Source organism: Lithobates pipiens, unplaced genomic scaffold, assembly GCF_037356315.1.
Source record: "Lithobates pipiens isolate NorthernLeopardFrog02 unplaced genomic scaffold, aLitPip1_a1.2 Scaffold_8, whole genome shotgun sequence".
Lineage (NCBI taxonomy): Eukaryota > Metazoa > Chordata > Amphibia > Anura > Ranidae > Lithobates > Lithobates pipiens.
The window spans coordinates 102,271,822-102,291,204 of record NW_027507903.1 but is presented as its reverse complement, the minus strand read 5'-3'; the positions used below and the strand labels follow the sequence as shown (position 1 = coordinate 102,291,204).

At 40.5% G+C, this 19,383-nt stretch overlaps 2 protein-coding genes across 2 annotated transcripts in view; one reads left to right on the top strand and one right to left on the bottom strand.

Moving 5' to 3' along the window:
- The window catches only part of LOC143963038 (dual oxidase 1-like), a 77,085-nt gene extending 68,007 nt beyond the window's left edge, over nt 1–9,078 (bottom strand). Inside the window, exon 1 of the mRNA XM_077472589.1 lies at nt 8,980–9,078. Within this exon, the coding sequence (XP_077328715.1) occupies nt 8,980–9,004 (25 nt within the window). The 5' untranslated portion in view covers nt 9,005–9,078. The remainder of the gene's footprint in view (nt 1–8,979) is intronic.
- Nucleotides 9,079–9,171: 93 nt separating this feature from the next.
- The window catches only part of DUOXA2 (dual oxidase maturation factor 2), a 30,534-nt gene continuing 20,322 nt past the window's right edge, over nt 9,172–19,383 (top strand). Inside the window, exons 1-2 of the mRNA XM_077473217.1 lie at nt 9,172–9,292; nt 18,172–18,345. Of these exons, the coding sequence (XP_077329343.1) occupies nt 18,199–18,345 (147 nt within the window). The 5' untranslated portion in view covers nt 9,172–9,292; nt 18,172–18,198. The remainder of the gene's footprint in view (nt 9,293–18,171; nt 18,346–19,383) is intronic.

Sequence of the window (19,383 nt, the reverse complement as noted above, 5' to 3'; positions counted from 1 at the left end):
TAAGGGTTCCCCTAAATTCAATTACCAGGCCCTTCAGGTCTGCTATGGATATTAAGGGGAACCCCGTGTCAAATTAAAAAAAAATTGACGTGGGGGTCCCCCTAAATATCCATACCAGACCCTTTATCCGAGCACGCAACCTGGTAGGCCGCAGGAAAAGAGGGGGGACGAGAGAGAGGCCCCCCTCCCTCCTGAACCGTACCAGGTCACATGCCCTCAACATTGGGGGGATGCTTTGGGGGTCTGTAACCCCTCAAAGCACCATGTCCCCATGTTGATGGGGACAAGGGCCTCATCCCCACAACCCTAAGCTGTGGTTGTGGGGGTCTGCGGACGGGGGGCTTATCAGAATCTGGAAGCCCCCTTTAACAAGTGGACCCCCAGATCAACGGCCCCCTCCCTGTTTGAAATGGTAAGGTGGTACAAAAGTACCCCTACCATTTCACAAAGAAAGTGTAAAAATGGTTAAATAAGACAAACACACTTTTGAAAAATTCCTTTATTAAAAAAAAAAAAAAAAAAAAAAGATTCCAGCGGTGCTAATCCACTCTTGTTATCCAGCGACGGATCTCCAGGGTCCAGCGATGGATGATCATATCCAGTGACGGGGGATCTCTCAGTCCAGCACTGTCCATACATCCGTCTTCTGTCTCCACTGCGGAGACACTGTGGGGATCCCAGCGCTGACGTTTCTTATATTAGGAGGGCGGGGCCACCCGTCACCTGACCCCGCCCCTCTGACGCTGGTGAGGGGAGCCAGGGATTCCCTAATGACGTATGGGTGACTCCGCCTCCTCTGATGTAACGGAAACCTGCGTTACATCAGAGGGAGCGGGGTCACCCATACGAGGGCAGGGCCACCCATCACCTGACCCCGCCCCTCTGACGCTGGTGAGGGAAGCCAGGGGTTCCCCAGTGACGTATGGGTGACCCCGCCCCCTCTGATGTAACGCAGGTTTCCGTTACATCAGAGGGGGCGGGGTCACCCATACGTCATTAGGGAAACCCTGGCTCCCCTCACCAGCGTCAGAGGGGCGGGGTCAGGTGACGGGTGGCCCCGCCCTCCTAATATAAAAAACGTCAGTGCTGGGATCTCCGCAGTGTCTCCGCAATGGAGACAGAAGACGGATGTATGGACAGTGCTGGACTGAGAGATCCCCCGTCGCTGGATATGATCATCCATCGCTGGACCCCTGAGATCCGTCGCTGGATAGCAAGAGTGGATTAGCACCGCTGGAATCTTTTTTTTATTTTTTTTATTTTTAATAAAGGAATTATTCAAAAGTGTGTTTGTCTTATTTAACAATTTTTACACTTTCTTTGTGAAATGGTAGGGGTACTCTTGTACCCCCTTACCATTTCAAACAGGGGGGGCCGGGATCTTGGGGTCCCCTTGTTAAAGGGGGCTTCCAGATTCTGATAAGCCCCCCGCCCGCAGACCCCCACAACCACAAAACACTCAACAAACAATAAGATGGTAGAAACAACCCCTTATGGAGAAGAATAACAACCAAGAAATGATTAGTAAAGCTAAAGCCCCGTACACACGACCGGACTTTTCAACATCCAAAGTCTGACGGAATGATCCTGGCAGACTATTCGATCGTGTGTGGGCTGCAACGGACTTTTGATTCGCAAAAGTCTGACAGACTTTAGAAATGGAACATGCTTCAAATTTTTCCGCCAGAACTCTGCCGGACCCAGTTCCTACCGAAAAATTTGCTCGTGTGTATGCTATTCCGACGGACTAAAACTGACGCTAGGGCAGCTATTGGCTACTGGCTATGAACTTCCTTATTCGAGTCCAGTCGTACGTCATCACGTTCGAATCCGTCGGAGTTTGGTGTGATTGTGTGTGGCCAAGCTCATTCGAAAAGTCCGTCAGAACTCTGTCAGAACTCCGTCAGAACTCCGTCGAAAGTCTGCCGGACTTAAGTCCTGTCGTGTGTACGCGGCATAATAGAGCCGACCAGATGCACCACCAGAGGCTAGATTTCTACTTCATGAAATATCATGGAGGGATATGTATGTCCCTATTCATGGAGCGTAACGTGTCCAGTGGTGTCTGTTGTTTCTATCATGTCCCGAGTAGGGGGAGTATGATCTTGTTGCAGGTTGGATTAGCAAGGGATCTAGACTACTGACAGCAGCTATGGGTCACAGAAACCTAGGATCCTGCTCTGCTTTGGCTCATTGAAATAACACTGTAAGTGACAGCTTGTAGTAAATATATCCCTATGGTGAAGCACTTTATAATATATTGTTGTATACATAGTTATGGCTTAAGGAAAAGAAAACACAGGCCTTTGATATTTAAAAAAAAAAAATCTGCATTGCTGACCCCTGCTTTTAGAATGGGCTATGCTTAACACAGTGACTTAACCCCACAACATGTATATTAAACTGACCAAGACCCCAATCCAAGCAGAGGAACCAAATAGTGTGATAATATTTCTAGTAGAGCACTAGAGGGACCCATGCTGTAGTGCAATGCTCAATCACTTACTTAGAGCAGACGCCTATATTGCCATGTAGCAGACTTACAGAAATAGAAATGGGAAGCATGACAATAGAACGGCGCCTGCACCCCCCTTCCATGAATGATACCTCCGCCTGCCTCCGAAGGCAGGGATAGTAGAAAGCCCCCAGCAGCCGCACGTCTCCTCAATGGGAAATACCCCAAAATGCTGTCGTGGTTGCGCTGGAAATGACGCTCTCAAGCATCCAACACAGACAGGAAACGTCTCTGAAGAAACCAGACATGCCGCCTAACGATGAAGAAACACCCAACGAAAATATGAGAAGCAAAGCCGACAGAAAGGAGAACCAGGGGCAGGCCTTTTAAAGGCAAGGCTCCTCCTACAAATTTTGGCGGCCTGCGCCCGCCTTCTTACGGGCGTGTAAAGGCAGGCGTCCCAATAATTTTGGTAATATAGTGTATATTTGTTGGTCCCATAATAGCTTTGTGGTCCTCAGCAATAGCCTCAGTTGCTGTCATGTCTACCCAATGCAGGTTGTCAGACACTATAACTGGCTATTGTATTCTTCACCTATAGCAGCCCCCTTTCCCATAAGGCAAGCAGGCCTACCGGTACTCAGTTACCCCCAGGACTTATACACAACGCTATAGTGCCTGGCCACCACACCAGGGCAGCTGTGAACTGAGCAAAGCAAACAGGTATTTGCGGTTGGCAGATAGGCAGAGTGGTTCAATGACAGTCCAGGTAAAAGGCAGACTGAGTTCAGGGAATAGTCCAATTTCCAGTCCAAGGTCATACACAGGAAAATTCAAACAAGCAGAGCAAGGCAAATGGAGAGAGGGCTTGATCAGAAATAACATGCTTATCAATCTCTATCAAAAGCATGTGAGGGTTTGACTGGCTTATAACAGGTTTGGTTTTCACCCAGAGACTGATCACATTAATCAATTGGTCAGTGGCAAACCGTGTCTATGGAACTTGGATCGGTGAAATAATCTAAAAGACCTCAGGGAATGAAAGTCTGGGAGTAAAAAGCAGCAGTTTGCCTCCGGAATGAGAGATGTCCTGCAATATGGAAATTATATTTATCAGCTAAGGTTACCAGCTTGAACAAATAAGGAAATACCATACAATTACGCTTTACATCAGCTGAACAGATTGCTACCAATCAACCAGAAGGTATCCGGGAGTGGTAATGTAACAAATCGGTTACAATCTTTGCTCAATATCTGTTCATTGTATGATTATTTGCTGGTTATTGGCTGCATCCTATTGTGAGACTGAAAATCTATATTTCTCTATGCCGACGAACTGCTTACATTGTATCTATCGCAAACAAATATATGTAGTGAACCTATAATAATACAAGTTTGAACTACTAACTATGGAAATGATTGGTGATGTGTTTCTTTTGGAATTCCGATAGCATGCATAAAAAGGACTTTCTTCATCAGCATATTTCTCTTTTATAAAAGAATTGCGTCTATTGAGAGGAAAATGACATAAGAGAATAATGTGTGCATTCTAATGCCGCTTACACATGACTGGACTTTTCGAGGGACTAGGTCCGACGGTCTTTCCAACTGACTTTCGGAAGAGTTCCGATGGACTTTCAGAATGAACGGACTTGGCCACACACAATCACACCAAAGTCCGACAAGTTTGAACATGATGACGTACGTCTGGACTAGAATAAGGAAGTTCATAGCCAGTAGCCAATAGCTGCCCAAGCGTCGGTTTTTGTCCATCGGACTAGCATACACACAACGGATTTCTCGGTCCGGCGGAGTTCCCGTGGAAAAATTTAAAACATGTTCTATTTCTAAAGTCTGCCGGATTTTTGGCAAGCAAAGGTCTGATGGAGCCCACACACGATCGAATTGTCTGACGGACTCGTTCCGTTGGACCTTTGCTGTCAAAAAGTCTGGTCGCATAATAGCCACTTCCTAGTATACCTATAAAGAAAATCTTGGATTTAGCAGGAACTGCTGCAAAATCTCTGTAGAACTTATTCCCACCTATCTAATTAAGGAGCTTATCCGATCAGTGAAGCTTTCTGAACTTTAATCTTTAGACCCCTTTCACACTGGGGTGTTTTTCAGGCGCTTTAGCGTAAAAAAAAAGCGCCTGTAAAGCGCTTGAAAGAAGCCTCCTCTGCAATCCCAATGTGAAAGCCAAAGTGCTTTCACACTGAGATCCCTTTCACAATGGGGCATTTTTCAGGGGCTTTAGCTGTAAAAAAAAAAGCGCCTGAACGAAGTTGCAACTGCAATCCCAACGAAAGCCAGAGTGCTTTCACACTAAGGTGCTGCGTTGGCGTGAAATCAATGGGAAGCGCCTGCAAAACGTCTGAAATGCGCCTGCAAAGCGCTTTTGGCAGCAGCATTTTGTGGGCGCTTTTAACCCTTTATTTGGCCACTACCAGGGGTTAAAAGCGCCCCAATAGTGCTCAAAAAACACTGGTAAAGTGCTGCTAGTTTAAGCGGCGCTTTACGAGCGTTTTTCTGGCGCTGGCAGTGTGAAAGCGCTTTTACATTGGGATTGCAGATGAGGCTTCTTTCAAGCGCTTTACAGGCGCTTTTTTTTAACTGTAAAGCGCTTGAAAAATGCCCCAGTGTGAAAGGGGTCTTAGCGGAAAATGATAGGCTAGCGATTATATTATCCCGGGGACCACATACGTGTCAATCTTCCGTCAATATTGCTTATTAGAAGCATTTGGATATATTTATACATGCGACGGCAGCCTGGCGTGTGTGGTTATAGAGGTGCCTCATCCATTTTTTATTGTTGTGTGTATGTTATTTATATGTTATTTATGTGGGTCGTGATGTCTGTGAATTTCGTTTTGGAATATCTGGTTATTTAAGGGACTATTTATTGAGACACGTGGGATTGATTTCTAGTGAAGCAAATTTGCTGGGTTCGTTTTAATTTTTTTATAATAGGAATAAACTAGTTTTGATTATTTGATATTGTTGCCAAATTCTTATTTGTCCGCTATAGCCATTAGTAGCTATCTTTGTCCTTCTCTGGACATCTCTTCTCTTAGTAGAGTCCAGAGGGGGAGAAAAACTTTTTTCTCATTATGCTTTGTATTGGCTATGGCATTAGCCTTCTAGATTTCGAGGAGTGACATAAGAAGGTTTATTCCTTTTCCTTTCTTTCCTTTCTCTCGTTGGTATAAACAGCGAGAGTAACGATAGAAGGTTTTGGTCAATTTTTGTTTGATCACATTAATCACCTTGCAGGTGGACAGACAGACAAGGACAGTGCTATAGCCAACACCCAAGATACTGGAATGAGGAGCAGGAGCACTAGATGCTCCTGACACTTGACTTGCCTTAGTCAAGTGCACAGGGGCGTTTAAAGACCAGCTGAATCCACCTTGTCCCTGGCTGTGTTTGGCATGGTCAAAACAACAGCTGAACTAGCCCTTCCATTAGTGGTGTTTAGGGTTCACTGTACTTAATATGCTCCAGATATGTAAAAGTATGTGAACTATGGACCAATGCCTTGTACACACGGTCGGACTTTCTGACGGAAATTTGCAATCAGATTGTGTTGTCAGAAAATCTGATCGTGTGTGGGCTCCATCAGATTTTTTCCGTCGGAATTTCCAACACACACAGTTTGAGAGCAGGAGCTAAAATTTTCCGACAACAAAATCCGATCGTTTAATTTCCGATCGCGTGTAGACAATTCACACGGACAAAGTGCCACGCATGCCCAGAATAAATTACGAGACAAAAGCTATTGGCTACTGCCCTCTTTATAGTCCCGTCGTACGTGTTGTACGTCACCTCGTTCTGAACGATCGGATTTTCCAACAGCTTTGTCCGACCGTGTGTATGCAAGAGAAGTTTGGGCCAAAATCCGTCTGAAAAAATCAGACGTATTTTGTTTTTGGAATGTCCGAATGTGTGTACAGGGCATAAGACTGGGATAACATTTAAGTTCATGTGGGAGCAAGGGTAGGCATGCCAATACTTTAGACAATATAGTATATATACACTGTATATGAGATTAAAATATTTTTTATATTTCCCATGCTTGCATAAAATTGCTATAAAGTGACTAAAAAACACCCAGACTTGGTGTTTGACGTTTTTCACAGATTCAATTCAAATTTTAAAATGATTTGTCAAATGCTTGGCTGTGTATGAACAGCAAAAAGGCACAAGCTGGCATTTCAATATAACAGTGCCAGGAAAGTAGCACTTTGTATTGTGGTTTGCTATTTGGAATATTTCCAACTGATTCACAATACCCGATAATCTGAATGTTGTGGTTTTCAAATCCAAAAGTTGTTGGCATTAAAAGCTCTCAGGTGACGTTAACCAGTACGAACTATGATGTGTTCCAAGGCAAATATTTTAAATAGCTGAAGCACGTTGCTCCTTCCAATGTTTGCTGAATAAACATACAGGTGTTAGAATTCATACAATCAGGAATTGAGCATCATTAGGATGCTGAGCCTTCCTTGTTATGCATAAAAACAGAAATACATGCTCTTACACATCGCACACAATCAGAAATAATTGTGTTTTTTTTGTTCTTGTTATCAAGACAATCATGTGTATTTATGGCTATACAAATATACTTGGCTATAAGTATCACAGAAATGTCCCGTTAAACAAAAACACATCGGTCTTTGATTAAAGTGGTATTAAACCCAAAAAGCAAACATTTGTTATATTGCAGCTTGCCAATTCTTAGCCCTTGTACACACGGTCGGACATTCCGATGGAAAATGTCCGATCGGACCGTGTTGTTGAATAATCCGACCGTGTTTTCGGCTTCATCAGACTTTTTCCGTCGGAATGTCCGACCAACAAAGTTTGAGAGCTGGATATAAAAAATTTCCGGCAACATAATCCGATCGGAATTTGTCCGATCGTTTGTAGAGAATTCCGATCGGACAAAGTGCCACGCATGCTCAGACCAAATTCCTAGACCAAAGCTATTGGCTACTAGCCTGAACGTAGTCCCGTCGTAACTAAATAACGTCATCACGTTCCGAACGATCGGATTTTCCGACAACTTTGTCTGACCGCGTGTATGCAACACCAGTTTCGGACAAAATCCGTCGTAAAAAATCCAATGGATTTTGTTGTCGGAATGTCCGACCGTGTGTACAAGGACTTAGATGTGGTGATTGCATTTGTTTTCTTTTTTTGGCTTTTTTTTTCTTTAATTCTGTTGATTCTTACAGTAAGTCTGTTGTTTTTCAACAGAACAAGCAGTCCTACAGTTATAGCAGTTAGAGGATTGAGAAAAACCATTTAACACTGACGAGGTGCCGATAATGGTCAGCTTCTATTTATTTATGTAACACCTTTTATCCAAAAGGAAAACTGTTGCTGTAACTGCTTAAAAAATATTAGCTGGAGTTTGGCTTCAATTTGTTTATTACGTTTATTTAAATCTGCTAGTACATCTAATGTCGTGTACAGACGAACGGACATTCCGACAACAAAACCGTGTATTTTTTTGGGATGTTGGCTCAAACTTGTCTTTTTGCATACACACGGTCACACAAATGTTATCGGAAATTCCGCAAAACGCCAGAACGCGGTGACGCACAAGACGTACCACAAGCCGAGAAGTTCAATAGCCAGTGCGTCTCTTCTGCTTGATTCCGAGCATGCGTGAACTTTTGTGCGTCGGAATTGTTTTTGGAAAATTTGAGAACCAGCTCTCGAACATTTGTTGTCAGAAATTCCGACAGCAAATGTCCGATGGAGCCTACACGCAGTTGGAGTTTCCGACAACAAGCTCACACCGAACATTTGTTGTCAGAATGTCCGATCGTCTGTACGCGGCATAACACTTCTGCTCCTCCAGACTTACCATGCTGCTGTCCAAAGGTGCCCTCTCATCCAAAGCGAGGGAACTCTAATACAGGAGGTATGTTACTGGCCAGAGGAAAAAAAGCCTTGAAAAACAAAAACAAATGCAGCCAACACATCTAATGAATGCAATACATTACATTTCTGGTTTTGGGGTTTTATTACCACTTTAACTAGCCATGAACAGCCCCATCTTCACCTAAATATATTGTGATGGTTGGTAGGGGAATAAAACAAGATGTTTGCCTCCACCACCAAAAACGATTTAAAAAAGCTTTTGAAACATGCATTCAACTGGTGAAAACTAAAGTATTTATAGAATTTTGTGTTAATATATATATATATATATATATATATATATATATATATATATATATATATATAAAGTTCCACTTTTTGTGATTAGTTAAATATAAAAAAAAAGTTGTATTTACCTTTGTAATTTAAATTAGAATTCATAAAATAAACTTAATTAGTCTCAGAACAGCCCAGTAGTACATGGTGATTTAAATAGTAGTTTATAACTAGCTATAACAAAAACTAATACTAATTAGATAATATGTTTAAATAAATAGTTGAATGCTATGCTAAGAGTATTTTAATTCTGCAAGACCTCAGTTATAAGTACTAAGTATAAAAAAAACACTCACCTCTTGTAAACCTCAGCACCGGCATTCTGTTCTGTACTGTTGATCACAATGACATGGTTAGAAATGTGAGGCTCTCAAGGAAGTTTCTTATTTGCTAAGTACAGTAGCAAATGGGTTGGGCTTCATTTGAATATAATATCCTCTTTTCCTCTATTGCTATATCTTATGATAGATAATGAACAGAATATCTTTATCATATGATGTCACCTTTTATTGAGCAATGTTACCTCTTGGTAGTAAGGTATAAAAGTGGCCACTTCACATACCATTGCAGCTCTTGACAGTAGCTGTTACACGGAGTGCACATCTAAAGGTCAGTCTGTTCATTTATTACAATTTCTTTTTATTTATTTTTTACAAATACAGCTTTTTTTTTTTTTTTTGTTTTACAAATACTGCTTTTTTTTTTACAATACTGCTTTTTTTGTTTTTTTTTGTTACAGTGCTGCATACTATTTATTGTATTTTTTTTTTATATTGTGTGCTAATTGTTTAGTCCAGTTATACTATATGTTTTACCATAATTATATTATAACTTTTTTACATTTTCTTTTTATTACATTTACAATAAGAATCAGCATGCATAAATATTTCTCTGTTTTCAGCAGTTCTGGCGACAGTAATGAGAGCATTGCAACTTATTAATTATCTTTTTAAACACAAAAAATACTTATGCAAAGAAATACCTAGGGCTGCTACAAGGATGCCCCTGGCATAGAAAAGGATTACGACTATCACGGTACCCAAGAATAAGGCAGGGGTTATAATAAAATAAACAATTTATTTAAGAAAAGGACATGAATTATACAAAAAATAATATAAACTCAATCACAACTGTACATGGTAAATACAGATGATGGCAAAGGAATAAATAAACCCCATTGGTAGTGTGAGAATCTGAGATATGTCTTGACGTGATCCTCTATCTGTTTTGAGACTGTACATAGTTACATAGTTACATAGTTACATAGTTAGTCAGGTTGAAAAAAGACACAAGTCCATCCAGTTCAACCACAAAAAAAATAAAAAATAAAATAATAATAATATCATACAATCCCATATACCCAATTCTATACCCACAGTTGATTCAGAGGAAGGCAAAAAAAAAACAGCAGAGCATGATCCAATTTGCTAAAGCAGGGGAAAAAATTCCCTCCTGATTCCCCGAGAGGCAATCAGATTTTCCCTGTATCAACTTTAGCTATAAATGTTAGTACACAGTTATATTATGTACACTTAGGAAATAATCCAGGCCCTTCTTAAAGCAATCCACTGAGCTGGCCAGAACCACCTCTGCAGGGAGTCTATTCCACATTTTCACAGCTCTTACTGTGAAGAAACCTTTCCGTATTTGGAGATGAAATCTCTTTTTCTCTAGACGTGGAGTGCCCCCTTGTCCTCTTTGTTGACTATAAAGTGAATAACTCGACACCAAGTTCACTATATGGATCCCAAGTTCACTATATGGATTCCTTATATATTTGTACATGTTGATCATATTCCCCCTTAATCTCCTCTTATCAAGAGTGAATCAATTCAGTTCCTCTAATCTCTCCTCACAGCTGAGTTCCTCCATGCCTCTTATCAGTTTGGTTGCCCTTCTCTGCACTTTCTCCAGTTCCCCGATATTCTTTTTGAGAACTGGTGCCCAAAACTGAACTGCATATTCCAGATGAGGTCTTACTAATGATTTGAACAGGGGCAAAATGATATCTCTCTCTCTGGAGTCCATACCTCTCTTAATACAGGAAAGGACTTTGCTCGCTTTGGAAATCACAGCTTGGCATTGCATGCTATTATTGAGCTTATGATCTACCAAAACCCCAAGATCCTTCTCCACTATGGATCCCCCAGTTGTACTCCCCCTAAAATGTATGATGCATGCATATTCTTAGCCCCCAAGTGCATAACTTTACATTTCTCAACATTAAACCTCATCTGCCACATAGACGCCCAATTGGACAGAGCATTGAGGTCGGCTTGTAAATTGGAGACATCCTGTAAGGACGTTATTCCACTGCATAACTTGGTGTCAGTAGGAGTCGCTTCGTCAGGAGGAGTCAATCACACCCATCTATGAAGCACATATACATATAGTACATGTATAAGTACAATCTCATAGTTACATATTCACAAATAATTTTTATTATTTAGTAACAAAAAAATGATCAAAATGATATACAGTAAAACACACATAGGGGGTTATTTACGAAACGCAAATCCACGTTGCACTACAAGTGCACTTGGAAGTGCAGTCGCTGTAAATCTGAGGGGGACATGCAAGGAAAATACAAATGCACATGATTGGACAATAAAATCAGCAGGCCTTCCCCTAATTTCAGATCTACCCCTCAGATTTACAGCGACTGCACTTCCAAGTGTGCTTGCAGTGCAAAGTGGATTTACCTTTCGCAAATAACCCCCCCCCCCCCCCCCAAGCATGAATATTGAAGTTCCTATTCATTCGTGCATTGCTTACGTATGGGGACCAGCAGAAATAATTAAAATAAAGGCGGTATTAAACTCAAAGCCAAAAATGTAATATATTGCAGCTTACCAATCATTAATGTGGTGGCTGCATTCATTTTCTTTTTTTGTCTTTGGGATAAAGGTTTTACAGAAATAAATAAATGTTGACAATTTCAAGAACCCCCTGCCAGTTTAAATGGTTTGTTTCAACCCTCTATCTGCTTCATCTGCAAGACAGCTTGTTCTGTTAAAAAACAACAGACTTACAGGCAGGATCATCCGGTGAAAATAAAGGAAAGAAAACAATATAGCCATCAAATCTAAGAATTAGCGAGCTGCAATATAATAAATGATTGATTTTGTGTTTAAAACGGCTTTAAGCAAAGTATTATTATAATGAGCACGGAGACATAATAAAAGTTTGTAACAAGTATTTAAATGGTGTACTGTTGTGTAATATTTGATTAATATAAAACTAAATAGGATATGTTCTGTCATGTTCCATATTATTATTACTGTTAATTTAGTAGTGATGGTAGTAATGGTAGTGTAGACTGTAGTAGGCGCATTAAATGTTTTTCATATTCTGATACAAGTTGATAAATTGAACTTTGAACAGTTCAGTAGTTTACAATATCCAATCTGTTTCAGTCTTTCCCCGGCATTTCCTTTTCAGTAATGTCAGATTCCCTTTGATGATTGCATGCATTACATAAAGGATTGCTTCTAAATGCACCAACATCATCAATGTGTTGGTTTCCTTGGTAGAGTACAATTGGAGACAGAACTATAATGCCCTGTAGACACATTCGGACATTATGACCACAAATTCCGTCTGATTTTTTCCAACGGATTTTGGCTGCAACTAGTCTTGCATACACACGGTCGCACAAAGCTGTTGGGAAATCAGATCGTTTGGAACGAGGTGACATCCGTAACGTACGACGGGACTACGTAGAGGCCAGTAGCCAACAGCTTTCATCTCCAATTTTTTTCTGTGCATGTGTGGCAATTTGTGCATTGGAATTCTCTACACACAATCGGAAAAGGTCTGATCGGATTTTATTGTCAGAAAATTTTAAATCCAGCTCTCAAACGTTTTCAGGCGGAAATTCCACATACGAGCCCACATATGATCGGATTTTCCGACAACATAATCCGATCAGACTTTGTGTGTATGGGGCATTATAATTAACTGCAGATCAGAATATGCATGATTTTAAGATTTATTGATTGTGGGTTCCCACCAGGTATCCTTGATCCCATTCAGACCCAGGGCCTAACTGTTAACCTGCACTAACCTTAAAGTGGTATTAAACCCAAAAATAAAGATTTGTTAACATTGCAGCTTACCAATTCTTAGTGGTGATGGATCTTTTTTAGGTTTTCTTTCACTTAGTTCTATCTGGCAATCTAGCCAGTAAGTCTATTGTTTTTCAATAGAACAAGCTGCTCTGCAGATGTAGCAGTTAGGGGATTAAAACCATTTACCACTGACAGGTAGGGATGAGCATCGAGTTCAAGTCGAACTCATGTTCGACTCGAACATTGCATGTTCGCCTGTTCACGGAACAGTGAACAATTTGGGGTGTTTGCGGCAAATTCAAAAAGCCACGGAACGCCCTGTACAAGTCTATGGGAGAAATCTAAAGTGCTAATTTTAAAGGCTTATATGCAAGTTATTGTCATAAAAAGTGTTTGGGGACCTAGGTCCTGCTCCAGGGGACATGTATCAATGCAAAAAAAAACTTTTAAAAACTTTTTCGGGAGCAGTGATTATAATCATGCTTAAAGTGAAACAATAAAAGTGTAATATTCCTTTAAATTTCATACCTGGGGGGTGTCTATAGTATGCCTGTGAAGGGGCACATGTTTCCCATGCTTAGAACTGTCCCTGCACAAAGTGTAATTTCTGCAGGAAAAAAAGTCATTTAAAATAACTCATAATGAATTGTCGGCTCCCCGTAATACAGAGAACAGTCTTTGAAAGTCATTGATAAAAAAAAAAAAGCGTGGGGTTTTCCCAAATTCAATTACCAGGCCCTTCAGGTCTGGTATGGATATTAAGGGGAACCCCGCGTCAAATAAAAAAAAAATGACGTGTGGTTCCCCCCAAATATCCATACCAGACCCTTTAGGTCTGGTATGGATTTTAAGGGGAACTCCACGCCAAATAAAAAAAAATGGTGTGGAGTTCCCCCTAAAAATCCATACCAGACCCTTTATCTGAGCATGCAACCTGGCAGGCCACAGGAAAAGAGGGGAGAATGAGAGAGCGCCCCCCTCCTGAACTGTACCAGGCCACATGCCCTCAACATTGGGAGGATGCTTTGGGGTCCATGTTGATGAAGACAAGGGCCTCATCCCCACAACCCTAGCTGGTGGTTGTGGGGGTCTGCGGGCGGGGGGCTTATCAGAATCTGGAAGCCCCCTTTAACAAGGGGACCCCCAGATCCCGCCCCCCGTTTGAAATGGTAAGAGGGTACAAAAGTACCCCTACCATTTCACAAAGAAAGTGTAAAAAATAGTGAAAAAAGACACACACATCGTTGCAAAAGTCCTTTATTAAAAATAGAAAAAATAAAAAAAAGTTCCAGTGGTAGTAATTCCACTCTTGCTATCCAGCGACGGATGATCATCTCTCCGGCGTCCAGCGATGACTGATCTGATCCAGCGATGGGTGATCCCGGAGAGATGATCATCCGTCGCTGGATAGCAAGAGTGGATTACCACCACCGGAAACTTTTTTACATTTTTTTACATTAAAAAGCTGCAATATATTACATTTTTGGTTTGGGTTTATTACCACTTTAATCACTTCAGTCCAGGAAGATTTCCCCCCTTAATGACCATTCCATTTTTTGCTATAGGGCACTGCGTCACTTTAACTGACAATTGCGCAGTCATGTGATGTTGTACCCAAACAAAATTGATTTCCTTTTTTTCCACACATAGAGCTTTCTTTTGGTGGTATTTGATCACCTCTACGTTTTTTTATATTTTGCAAAAAAAGACCAACAATTTAAAAAAAAAAAATATTTTTTACTTTTTGCTATAATAAATATCCCCAAACATTTTTCAAAAAACAAATTTCTTCATCGGTTTAAGCCTGTCTTCTACATATTTGTGGTAAAAAAAATCACAAACAGGCAAATATAGATTGGTTTGCACAAAAGTTACAGAGTCTTCAAAATAGGAGATATTACTATTGATTTTTTTTTGTTTTATTAGTAATGGCGGTGATCAGTGATTGGACACGTTTGACACTTTTTTGGGACCATTGACATTTATACAGTGATCAGTGCTATAAAAATGCACTGGGTACTCTATAACTGACACTGGCAGGGAAGGGGCTAACACTAGTGGTGATCAAGGGGTTAAATGTGTTCTCTTGGAGGTGTTTCTAAATGTGGGGGGAGGGGACTGACTTGGAGTACAGAGAGATCGCTGTTCCTAATCACTAGGAACAGACAATCTCTGTCTACTCACCTGTCAAACAGGGATCTATTTGTTTACATTGACATATCCCTGTTCTGGCTCTCTGTAGGGCAGAGTGCTACGAGCATCAGCTCCGTACAGTGAGCATGCATGGGCCTGTTATAGTTGTTAAAGAGACCACTGTACCAGTACGGCGATTTGCGGGAATGATGGCAGCTGGTTGGCAGGCAGTTAGATTAGTACTTACACATTAACCTTAAAGTGGTTCTAAAGTCAGAAGGTTTTTTTTATGCATTAAGATAGAATTAACCTTCTGCGTGCAGAAGCCCCCCTCAACCTCAGCCCTCCTAATACTTACCTAAGTCCATCTTGATCCAGGGATGTTGCACATGAGTCTCGGCTGTCCGGGACTCTCCCTCACCATTGTCTGAGACAGCAGTGGGGAACCATTGGCTCCCGCTGCTGTCAGTCAAAGTCTGTGAGCCAATGAAGAGAGAGAGGGGTGGAGCTGAGCTGCAGCTCGGTGTCTAAATGGACACATGGGGAAGTGGCTCAGCTCGGGTGCCCCCACGGCAAGCTACTTGCTGTGGGGGCACCTGGCAGGAGGGAGGGGCCATGAACGCCAGCGAGGGACCCGAGAGGAGGAGGACCTGGGCTGCTCTGTGCAAAAACCATTATACAGAGCAGCTAAGTATAAAAAAAAATATTTGTAACCACTTGCCGACCGCCATGTGTATATATACATCAGCAGAATGGCACGGCTGGGCAAAGTAATGTACCCGTATGTTACTTTGAATTTCCCACCGGCACACCTGCCACGAGCTCCATGACCATGCCTGCAGGACCCGCGGACTTGATGTCCACGGGGATACCCGCGATCGTGTCACGGAGCTGAAGAACAGGAAGATGCCAATGTAAACACAGCATGTCATCGGGAGCAACGATCAGTGTCATGTCCCTGCTAGCCCATCCCCCAGACAGTTAGAAATATGCCCCAGGACACACTTAACCCTTCCCAGCCACCTAGTGGTTAACCTATTCACTGCCAGTGAAATTTTTACAGTAATCAATGCAATTTTATAGCACTGATAACTGTATTAATGCCAATGGTCCCAAAAATGTGTCAAAATTGTCTGATGTGTCTGCCATAATGTCGCGGTCACACAGTCAAAAATTCATAAAAATACCATAAATCTATCCGATATTTTGTAGACGCTATAACTTTTGCGCAAACCAATCAATAAAGGCTTATTGCGATTTTTTTTACCAGAAATATGACAAAGAATATGTATCGGCCTAAACTGAGGAAAAAAACATTTTTTATATATTTTTTGAGGATATTTATTATAGCAAAAAGTTAAAAAAAATATTTTTTTTTCAAAATTGACATTCTTTTTTTGTTTATAGCGCAACAAATCAAAAATGCAGAGGTGATCAAATACCACCAAAAGAAAGCTCTATTTTTGTGAAAAAAAGGACGTCAGTTTTGTTAGGGTACAACATTGCATGACCGCGTAATTGCCAGTTAAAGCGACGCAGGGCCGAATTGAAAAAAGTTTTCTGGTCGGGAAGGGGGTAAATCCTTCCGGGGCTGAAGCGGTTAAATAAAGAAAACTGAGAGGTTAATATCACTTTAAGTCTACCCCTAAATCTAACCCTAAAACTTAATACAAAATCCAAACATGTACCGAACGATTATTATTATTATGTCAGAAAATGAGCTGTGATAATGGAAGTTATATCATGATGACAATGTCAGAAGGAATATTACCAAACAATGAATATTAGCACATTTTTTGAGGAAAAACTATTGGCTTATCTACTCTCAGCTAAAGCAAAATACTTCAGTCGATGAGCAGCCATCATTTTTAAGTGATTTGGATTATTACTAGTCATACATATATTATTGGTACACCGAAGAAGCCTGTTGCTACCCTACTGATGCACATCCTCTACATTACTCAGCACCGAGTACTGGATCTTATTATGCCCTGTACACACGGTCGGAAATTCCGACGGAAAAGGTCTGATTGGATTGCATTGTTGGAAAATCCGATTGTGTGTGGGCTCTATCGGACTTTTTCCGTTGGATATTCCGACGGAAAAAGTTTGAGAGCAGGCTCTAAAATTTTCCGACAAAAAAATCTGATCTGACTTTTTCCGATCGTTTTGTAGAGAATTCCGATGGACAAAGTGCCACGCATGCTCAGATCAAATTATGAGACCAAAGCTATTGGCTACTAGCCTCTACATAATGAATGTTACCACGTTCCGAACGATTGGATTTTCCAACAACTTTGTCCGATCGTGTGTATGCAACACCAGTTTCGGACAAAATCCGTCTGAAAAAATCCAGCAGATATTGTGATCGGAATGTCAGACCGTGTGTACAGGGCATAAGGCTTGTCTCTACCTTGCAATGGCCCATAAAAAAAAAGAGGAAAGGAAAGACGCACTGCAGATCTCTTTACCGCTGTATATTTTATCATTTTTCCTGGTATCAGACAGACTACCTGAGATCAAACGATCCGCTATCATGAGGTGGAATAATAAAGTATACAGTAGACAGGAGATTGAGAGTGCAAATTCACTTTTCCGTAAAGTTATTTTTGGTAATGAGTCATTTAAAATAATGAATAATCAGATGGAAATGATTAATTCAAAATCCCAATTTATTATTCTGTAGAATGTTAGAAGAACATGAGTCATATAAATGATGAATGATATCAGATATAAGAAGAATCTGATGAAGAAATGATTTGGCAACATGCAACAGTTACAGTTCTTCCTAAACCCACAATGATGCCAGCTTTGTGGCAATGAAAGTGCTTAGCTGATGTCATCCCTACTGTAAATATTAGAGCTGGCACTGAAGCACATAAACACAGCATTGCACTTCACTTCAAAGTCATTTTTTTATTTATTTTGGTATGTAATATTACTTAGTAAAAATATTCAGTATTTATTTTTTTAAGAGACCATTATATGGCAAAAAGACAGAGAAAATCACAGACCCCAAAGACTACCTTACTAGGGTCCTTTACTTTCGAACTTTAGTAGAGAATGCCATTAGCAAGCAACTCACGGAAAATTTAATTATTTTCCCATTAAAACACAACCACTAGGATGCCAAGGAAGTTATAGAACAAAAAAAAAACATGAACAGCCAATATTATAATTATTGGTCATAGGGTTCTGTTACAATATTGGGATCTTAGACTGAAACCATATCATAGTAATAAAACAGATGTTATAATAAAGATTTTTATTTGTCTTTTTTTCCAGACATAAAAAAAAAATAACCAAACAAACATGACTTTCTACAATCGTGTATTTCCCTTCTACCCACAACCAAGAAAGGAGTGGGCCTTTAATGTGAATTGCATTATTGTTATCATCGTATTCTTGGTGTTTGCCAGTGCCTTTATTCTGATAATTCCTGGAATTAGAGGAAGAGCCGTGAGTTATTTATTACTGTGATATTATATTATGACTATATTATAAAGTTATCAGTCTGCATTTCTATCTAGCTATCTGTCTGTCAATCTATCTATAATAAAATAGCGCGACTAAGTACTTAACTTGTCCACTTCTAAATTCCTACCTAGAACCAGTCTGTTTTAAATTTATGTTTCTTTGCCTAACACTGTATAGTAATATTCATGCTTTTGTAAGTATACTGCAGTTTGTGCTCATTCATACAGACCATGATGCAAATATCTATCTATCTACAGTAAAACCTTGGTTTGAGCGTAACTTGGTTTGGGAGCATTTTGCAGGACTAGCAACATTTTAAAATACATTTTGACTTGATATACAAGCGATGTCTTGATATACAAGTAGCCTCATTTCACAACGGAGTATAAAAATGAAGAGAGGCACCTCTAAGTATAGCAATATGGTTACATTTAATGAAGGTACAACATTTAGCAACATATTGCTACACTTAGAAGCGCCTCTCTTCTGTTTTATACTCTGTAGCTCTTGCTGGATTTTGCTATCACATTATTATAATCTTTTTATATGGACTATAAACTGAAGAACCTATGAATCAGTGGTTGAGAGACAAATCATCTAAGTTTCCATTATTTCTTATGTGGAAATTTGCTTTGGTATACATGTGCTTTGGATTACAAGCATGTTTACAGAACTAATTATGTTCGCAATCCAAGGTTTTACTGTACCTATCTATCTATCTATCTATCTATCTATCTATCTATCTATCTATCTATCTATCTATCTATCTACACTATATTGTCAAAAGTATTGGGGAGCCTGCCTTTACACGCACATGAACTTTAATGGCATGCCAGTCTTAGTCCATAGGGTTTAATATTGAGCTGGCCCACCCTTTGCGGCTATAACAGCCTCAACTTTTCTGGGAAGACGGTCCACAAGGTTTAGGAGTGTGCCTATGGGATTGTTTGACCATTCTTCCAGAAGCACTGGAGGTGCTGAGGTCAGGCACTGATATGTACAAGAAGGCCTAGCTTGCAG